The 9,719-nt window shown below is 40.4% G+C and overlaps 1 gene segment (V, D, J or C); it reads right to left on the reverse strand.

Moving 5' to 3' along the window:
• Positions 1-8,284: 8,284 nt before the first annotated feature.
• LOC111139914 lies at positions 8,285-8,805 on the reverse strand. The segment is given in 2 exon segments: positions 8,285-8,613; positions 8,730-8,805. Coding segments are annotated over 2 exon segments (375 nt in total).
• Between the last annotated feature and the right edge of the window lie 914 nt (positions 8,806-9,719).

Raw genomic sequence — 9,719 nt, forward strand, 5'->3', positions numbered from 1 at the left:
AAAACTTCCAGACTCTTTCTATGAAGCCAGCATTACCCTGATCCCCAAACCAGGCAAAGACCCTACCAGAAAGGAGAATTTCAGACCAATATCACTGATGAATATGAATGCTAAGATTCTCAAAAAGATCCTAGCAAACAGGATCCAACAGCACATTCAAAAGATTATCCACCATGACCAGGTGGGATTCATCCCTGGGCTACAAGGATGGTTCAACATTCGCGAATCAATCAATGTGATAGAACAAATCAATAAGAGAAGAGAGAAGAACCACATGGTCTTCTCAATTAATGCAGAAAAGGCATTTGACAAAACCCAGCATCCATTCCTGATTAAAACGCTTCAAAGTAGAGGGATAGAGGGAACATTCCTGAACTTCATAAAATCTATCTATGAAAAAACCCACAGCAAATATCATCCTCAATGGGAAAAAGCTTGCAGCCTTCCCTTTGAGATCAAGAACACGACAAGGATGCCCACTCTCACCACTCTTGTTCAACATAGTATTAGAAGTCCTAGCAACAGCAATCAGACAACAAAGAGAAATAAAAGTTATCCAAATTGGCAGTGAAGAAGTCAAACTCTCTCTCTTCGCAGATGACATGATTCTTTATATGGAAAAACCAAAAGACTCCACCCCCAAAATACTAGAACTCATACAGCAATTCAGTAAGGCAGCAGGATACAAAGTCAACGTACAGAAATCAGTGGCTTTCTTATATACTAACAATGAAAATACAGAAAGGGAAATTAAAGAATCGATTCCATTTACTATAGCACCAAGAACCATAAGATACCTGGGAATAAACCTAACCGAAGAGGTAAAGTATCTGTACTCGAGGAACTACAGAACACTCATGAAAGAAATTGAAGAAGACACAAAAAGATGGAAGACCATTCCATGCTCTTAGATCAGAAGAATAAACATTGTTAAAATGTCTGTACTGCCTAGAGAAATCTATACTTTTAATGCCATTCCGATCAAAATTCCACTGGTATTTTTCTAAGAGCTGGAGCAATTAATCCTAAAATTTGTATGGAATCAGAAGAGACCCCAAATCGCTAAGGAAATGTTGAAAAACAAAAATAAAACTGGCGGCATCACTTTACCTGATTTCAAGCTTTACTAGAAAGCCATGATCACCAAGACAGCATGATACTGGCATAAAAATAGACACATAGACCAGTGGAACAGAGTAGAGAGCCCAGATATGGACCCTCAACTCTATGGTCAAATAATCTTCGACAAAACAGGAAAATATATACAGTGGAAAAAAGTCTCTTCAATAAATGGTGCTGGGAAAACTGGGCAGCTATATGTAGAAGAATGAAACTCGACCATTCTCTTACACCATACACAAAGATAAACTCAAAATGGAGAAAAGACCTCGACATGAGACAGGAATCCATCAGAATCCTAGAGGAGAACATAGGCAGTAATCTCTCCGATATTAGCCACAGCAACTTCTTTCAAGATATGTCTCCAAAGGCAAAGGAAACAAAAGCCAAAATAAACTTTTGGGACTTCATCAAGATCAAAAGCTTCTGCACAGCAAAGGAAACAGTCAACAAAACAAAGAGGCAACCCACGAAATGGGAGAAGATATTTGCAAATGACAGTACAGACAAAAGGTTGATATCCAGGATCTATAAAGAACACTTGAAACTCAACACACACAAAACAGACAATCACATCAAAAAATGGGCAGAAGATATGAATAGACACTTCTCCAATGAAGACATACAAATGGCTATCAGACACATGAAAAAATGTTCATCATCACTAGACATCAGGGAGATTCAAATTAAAACCACATTGAGATATCACCTTACACCAGTTAGAATGGACAAAATTAGCAAGACAGGAAACAGCATGTGTTGGAGAGGATGTGGAGAAAGGGGAACCCTCTTCCACTGTTGGTGGGAATGCAAGTTGGTGCAGCCACTTTGGAGAACAGTGTGGAGATTCCTCAAGAGATTAAAAATAGAACTTCCCTATGACCCTGCCATTGCACTACTGGGTATTTACCCCAAAGATACAGATGTAGTGAAAAGAAGGGCCATCTGTACCCCAATGTTTATAGCAGTAATGGCCACGGTAACCAAACTGTGGAAAGAACCAAGATGCCCTTCAATGGACGAATGGATAAGGAAGATGTGGCCCATATACACTATGGAGTATTATGCCTCCAACAGAAAGATAAATATCCAACTTTTGTGGCAACATGGACGGGACTGGAAGAGATTATGCTGAGTGAAAAAAGTCAAGCAGAGAGAGTCAATTATCATATGGTTTCACTTATTTGTGGAGCATAACAAATAGCATAGAGGTCATGGGGAGTTAGGGGAAGGGAGTTGGGGGAAATTGGAAGGGGAGGTGAACCATGAGAGACTATGGACTCTGAAAAACAATCTGAAGGGTTTGAAGAGGTGGGGGGGCTGGGAGGTTGGGGGAACCCGGTGGTGGGTATTTGAGAGGGCACAGATTGCATGGAGCACTGGGTGTGGTACAAAAACAATGAATACTGTTATGCTGAAAATAAATTTTAAAAAAGATTAAAAAAATAAAAAATAAAAATAAATATAAGTTAAAAAAAAAAGTATCAAGATGCCCTTCAACGGACGAATGGATAAGGAAGATGTGGTCCATATACAGTATGGAGTATTATGCCTCCAACAGAAAGATAAATACCCAATTTTTGTAGCAACATGGACAGGACTGGAAGAGATTATGCTGAGTGAAATAAGTCAAGCAGAGAGAGTCAATTATCATCTGGTTTCACTTATTTGTGGAGCATAACAAATAGCATGGAGGACAAGGGGATTTAGAGAGGAAAAGGTAGTTGAGGAAAATTGGAAGGGGAGGTGAACCATGAGAGACTATGGACTCTGAAAAACAATCTGAGGGGTTTGAAGGGGCGGGGAGTGGGAGGTTGGGGGAACCAGGTGGTGGTTATTAGAGAGGGCATGGATTGCATGGAGCACTGGGTGTGGTGCAAAAACAATGAATACTGTTATACTGAAAATAAATAAAAAAATAATTATATTTTTAAAAAATAGAAAAAAAAAAGAAAATCAATGGATGCATGAATCGTTATTCATTCACATGCTGATTCCCTTCCCATGCAGGATAATAAAAGCATGGATGGATACGTTGACCCTAGGGACTTCTGAAACCTTTCAAGTTGTTCTAACAAACCTGTCTATTTTCTTATTTATTTATTTATTTATTTATTTATTTATTTATTTTTATTTCTTTTATTCTTCTTTTATATTATCTCTTTTTTTTAAATTATATTGTTAGTCACCTTACAGTACATCATTAGTTTTTGATGTAGTGTTCCATGATTCATTGTTTGCATATAAAACCCAGTGTTCCATGTAATATTGCCCTTCTTAATACCCATCCGGAGGCTAACCCATTTCCCACTCCTTCCACTCTAAAATCCTCAGATAGTTTCCCAGAGTCCATGGTCTTTCACGTTTTGTTTTGTTTTCTTTTCCTCACGGTTCTTTTCCTCATGAGAGTTCTTTCCCCTCATGGTTCTTCCCCCATTCTGTTTTCCTTTCCATCTCCTAATGTCCTCCCTGCTATTCCTTATGTTCAGCAAATAAGCGAAACCATTTGATAATTGACATTCTCTGCTTGACTTATTTCACTTAGCATAATCTCCTGTTCCACCCATGATGCAAATGTGGGGTATTCATACATTTCTGATGGCTGAGTGATATTCCATTGTATATATGAACCACATATTTTTTATCCATTCATCTGTTAAAGGGTATCTCAGATCCTTCCACAGTTTGGCTATTGTAGACATTGGTGCTATGAACATTGGGGTGCCTATGACACTTTTTTTCACTACATCTGTATCTTTGGGGTAAATACCCAGTAGGGCAATTTCTGGGTCATAGGGTAGTTCTAGTTTTAAATTTCTGAGGATATTCCACACTGTTTTCCAAGGTGTCTGTACCAACTTGCATTCCCACCAACAGTACGGGAGAGTTCCCCTTTCTCCACATCCTCTCCAATGCTTGTTGTTTTCTGCCTTATTAATTTTTCACATTTTTTTAAACTTTTTTTTTTTAATTTTCAGCATAACAGTATTCATTGTTTTTGTACCACACCCAGTGCTCCATGCAATCCGTGCCCTCTCTAATACCCACCACCTGGTTCCCCCAACCTCCCCCCCCACCTCTTCAAACCCTTCGGATTGTTTTTCAGAGTCCATAGTCTCTCATGGTTCAGCTCCCCTTCCAATTTCCCCCAACTCCCTTCCCCTAACTCCCCATGTCCTCCATGCTATTTGTTATGCTCCACAAATAAGTGAAACCAGATGATAATTGACTCTCTCTGCTTGACTTATTTCACTCAGCATAATCTCTTCCAGTCCCGTCCATGTTGCCACAAAAGTTGGGTATTCATCCTTTCTGATGGGGGCATAATACTCCATAGTGTATATGGACCACATCTTCCTTATCCATTCGTCCCTTGAAGGGCACCTTGGTTCTTTCCACAGTTTGGCAACCGTGGACATTGCTGCTATAAACATTGGGGACATTCTAACTGGTGTAAGGTGGTATCTCAATGTGGTTTTGATTTGCACTTCTCTGATGGCTAATGGTGACCATTTTTCATGTGTCTGTTGGCCTTTAGTACGTCTTCTTTGGAGAAGTGTCAGTTCATGTCTTCTGCCCTTTTTTTGACTGGATTATTTGTTTTTTAAATGTTGACTTTGAGAAGTCTTTATAGATCTTGGATACCAGCCCTTTATCTGTGGTGTCATTTCCAAATATCTTCTCCCATTCTATGGGTTTCCTCTTTCTTTTGTTGACTATTTCATTTGCTGTGCAGAAACTTTAAATGCAAAGATTTAAGTATATGTATAGTTTAATTATTTGAGAAGACAGTGGAGTCTGTTTCTACACGTTGAGAAACAAAATACAAGACAATGTGGCTGCGTTAGTTAACAAAATCTCATATTGGAGTGATCCTGTTCACTTGACATGTACTTTGTTTGTGGATTTCCTGGTAATTCTCCCTATTATGAAAACATAATAATGCCCTCCTATGCCCATGTGGATACATTGTAAAGATCTCACTGATGTCCTGACAGTCAGGGAGCAAGTCTTTTACCAGAGGCCCTAGAGCCCAACCAGGCAGTGGCCCCTTTGCCAACTTGTTTGTCTCCATGAAGACATACCCTACAGCAGTCATAGCCTCTGACTAGCCTCCCATGGACAGGGTAAAATGACACTAACCTTTGTTCAGTAGCACAGAACCTCTCCCTACTGTGTTGGGCCCCAGCTGCTGGGGGGTTCCATGTATGACACTGTTCTGGCCTCAATAATTCAATAATTCAAAAACAAAAGTTCTGCTTCTTAGGGAAAGGAAGAAGGTAGGTGGAAAAAAGATTTTTGAAAATAACTGGTGGTGAGAACATTATGGAAAGATTGAGCACTCAAGTGGGTGACTGTATTTGTCAGGGGTCTTCAAAGAAACAAAATTTTCGTGAGCTGTGCCATCCATGTATATATGTGTGTGTGTGTGTGTGTGTGTGTGTGTGTGTGTGTTTATTGAAAATTTTAAATATATGATATACTTATATAAGTACACATTATATATATATTTCCATACATAAGTATCATATATATGAATATATGAAATCTACATTATACATAAATATACAAAATGATATATATAAATTTAAAAATGTATTTTTATATGTTTATTTTTTAAATTTTATTTTATTTTTTCAGTGTTCCATGATTCATAGTTTATGCACCATACCCAGTACTCCATGCAATACATGCCCTCCTTAATACCACCACCAGGCTCACCTAACTCCCACCTCCCTCCCCGCCAAACCCTTCACTTTGTTTCTCTGAGTCCACAGTCTCTCATGCTTCCTCTCCCTCTCTGATTTCTCCCAATTCACTTTTCATTTCCTTCTCCTAATGTCCTTCATGTTACTCCTTATGTTCCACAAGTAAGCAAAACCATATGATAATTTACTCTTTCTGCTTGACTTATTTCACTCAGCATAATTTGATATAAATTATCAGTCCCAACCATGTTGATACAAATGATAGGTATTCACCCTTTCTGACGGAGGAATAATATTCCATTTAATATAGGGACCATATCTTCTTTATCCATTCATCTGTTGAAGGGCATCTTGGCTCTTTCCAAAGTTTGGCAATGTGGCCATTGCTGCTATGAACATTGGGGTACATATGGCCCTTCTTTTCACCACACCTGTATCTTTGGAATAAATACCCAGTAGTGCAATTGCAGGGTCACAGGGCAGCTTTATTTTTAATTTCTTAAGGAATCCCCACACTGTTTTCCAATGTGGCTGCACCAACTTGCATTCCCACCAACAGTATAAGAGAGTTCTCCTTTCTCCACATCCTCTCCAACATTTGTTTCCTGTCTTGTTAATTTTGGCCATTTTAACTTTTGACCATTCTATCTCAATGTGGTTTTCATTTAAATCTCCTTGATGGCTAATGATGATGAACATTTTTTCATGTGTCTGTTAGCCATTTGTATGTCTTCTTTGGAGAAATGTCTGTTCATGTCTTCTGCCCATTTTTTGACGTGATTATATATATTTTTTGAGTGTTGAGTCTGAGGAGATCTTTATAGATCTTGGCTATAAGCCTATTATCTGTAGTGCATGGAGCACCTATTAATTTCCAAGACTGAAACAGGAAGAAATTGGCAACCTGAATAGACCAATATCTAGTAATGAGTTTGAAGCAGTGATCAAAAACCTCCCAAAAAACAAGATTCCATGACCTGACAGATTCCCTGGGGAATTCTATCAAACAATCAAAGAAGAAATAATACTTATTCTGCTGAAGCTATTTCAAAAATTGAAACAGAAGGACAACTTCCAGACTCTTTCTATGAACCCAGCATTACCTTGATCCCCAAACCAGGCAAAGGCCCCCCAAAAAATAGAATTTCAGACCCATATCCCTGATGACTATGGATGCCAAGATTCTCAACAAGAAAAAGAAGAAAAAACCTAACCAAAGATGTAAAGGATTGATCTCTGCTCTAATCTTGATTATTTCCCTTTTTGTGCATGGGGTTGACTTAGTTTGTTGTTGATTTTCCAGTTCTTTAAGGTCTAAAGAGAGCTGATGTATTCAGGATCTTTCAATTTTTTCGAGTGAGGCTTTTCTGGCTATGTATTTCCCTCTTAGGACTGCCTTTTCTGTATCACATAGGTTTTGGGCTTATGTGTCTTCATTATCATTGGTATCCATGAGTTGTTTAAGTTCTTGTTGGATTTCCATGCATCCTGATTTGGCCCAGAGTGAGGGCGTGGACAAGAAGTGGTAGTTTCACAACTAAAACTAGGAAAATTCTGGCAAACTGAGAAAAATTGCTTATTGAAACAGGTTTCCTATGGTATACCTCTGGTTCAATTAATGGATAGATAATCCTTAGACATATTATGTGTATGTGTATTTAGTGATTTGTCATAACTGGAATTCTAGGTAGAACTTGGGCTTGCTCTTAATGAAAATCAGATAAAATGGGCTTCCCTGAGGAATGCAGACAAACTTTCTCTTCCCCAGTAGAAAACAGAATCATGTTGGAAAGACTCCACCCTGTCAGGGAGACAGAGCTAAATCCAGGATAGGGACTCATTGGTCGGAGGGGAGGGGAGGTTCTACAAACCATAGATTCTCAACTCCAAATTTCCCTGCTCAGCTTCCTTGGATATGGGGTCAAAGATGAAGGGTCACTGGAAAAACAACATCTTTGTCAACTCATTCCTTCAGCTTTTCATTGAGTTGCTGTTTTCTCAAACAGTGATATGCAGCACAATAATCCACCAAGGAGGATGATGTTGACAATATGGCAGACACTGAGTTGAGTAAAACAATGTTATTTCTGGATAAATTATTCCAACCTGGACTAACAGTGGTGAGTGTCTGTCATTTAAATTAAAGATGTTGCTGAAAACAGTGAAAATTTATACAGAGCACAGGTCTCTTTGTCTCTCTTCCTGATACTGAAGAATTGAATGAAAATGTCCTAGGCACATAGCAAGGAACAAAGAGAGATTGTCATTTCCCCAGGCAGTTTACCAGTAAGCCTGTTTCATTTCACTACATTGCAGGATAGAGAGGATCTGAGAGAGAACTGTATTCTCAAGGCCATATTGCATGAAACCCCCTCTGCACATGGTTAGGTTTAAGGAAGTATCTTCAGAGCAAGCAGGGAGCCTGTGAGCACAGGGCAGGTTTTGGTCTTACTTACTCATGAACATGGACCACTGTGGTAAGTTTTATCACTTCTAAATGAGGTACAGTAATAATGAGCCTCATCTTCAGCCTGGAGCCTAGAGATGGTCAGGGAGGCTGTGTTGCCAGACTTGGAGCCAGAGAAGCGATCAGGGATCCCTGATGGCCGATAACTGACATCATAAATCAGGAGTTTGGGGGACATTCCTGGGAGCTGTTGATACCAGGAGACATAATTATACCTCCCAATGTCATTGCTGGTTCCAACACAAGAAATGGTAACTGTCTGTCCCAGAGCCCCAGACACTGAAGATGGCTGAGTCAGGGAGGATTGGGCCCAAGATCCTGAAAAAAGAAAGAACACAATATAGTCAGTTAAGTTCTGGGGACCCAGGTGAGTCTGAGGAGGAGACAAAGGATGAGTTTATATTTCCCTATGCTCCCTTCCCTGGAGGGTTCACCTATGTCCTGAGTGAAGAGGGTGAGGAGGACCAGAGCCCAGGCCATGATCAAGATGACCCTAGAGCACTGTCTTCTGAGACCTCAAGCCTGGGTCTGCCTCCCCCATATCTCTCTTATACCCTCCCCCTGCCTCAGAGGAGGGAGGGGCCTCCATGCAAATGTGTTTTCTGACCTGCCTATCTTCACCCACTCTCACCTGAAACTCTAGTCTAGATATTTCTGCATCCCTGGGCAGTAGAGCTTAGCTATCCACACACTAAAACATTTCACATGCATTTCCTGAATCATGAGAGATGGAGCTCATGACAGAACCCAGGAATTCAAGCCAGCATCAGAATATCCTTACCTTCCACTGAGGAAGTCTTGGTGTGGATGGTGGAGGATCCCAGGTCCACTTTGCTGAGTGGGAGGAGGGTAAAAAGAGCTCTCCAAGCTGGCTCAGATTAGGGAAGATTCAATTACTCCTCTTCCCAGGAGGACAGCCAGAGCTGGGGTCTCATTCTCCCTCAACTCCCTTCTTGTTACCCCTCAATTACCTGGTTCACAAGCATCACTATCCTGCCCAACAGTGATTTCAGGTTAGAAGATGTTTACTGCAACTTTCATGAAAAGACTATTGGAAGACTACAGGTCATAAACCGCCCTTACAGTGGCTCCAGAAGCTGGTACTGGAACTGCATATAGGATAGGTGAACAACAAAACTTCTTCCCCGCCCCCCAATTCAATCCCTCCCTTCCCCCTAGTGGCCTTACAGGATAAATGCTTAGCACCAGGAAAGGCAGCTGAGAGAGAGCTGGAAACCCATGCTCTGCTCCTCCTCCTGACCTCCCTCCAAACCCTCCCATCTCAGTCCCACCCCCTGGGCCCTTTTGGTACAATTCAAGAGCCTACACTTCCTCCACAACAAAATATGTTACCTGAAAATCGAGTGGCCCAGAAATACCATTCAGAATCACCTTGCTCGTACCAAGAAGGCCGTGTCACAGGG

The sequence above is a fragment of the Enhydra lutris genome, unplaced genomic scaffold (genome assembly GCF_002288905.1).
Source record: "Enhydra lutris kenyoni isolate GAN:26980312 unplaced genomic scaffold, ASM228890v2 scaffoldscaffold124, whole genome shotgun sequence".
Lineage (NCBI taxonomy): Eukaryota > Metazoa > Chordata > Mammalia > Carnivora > Mustelidae > Enhydra > Enhydra lutris.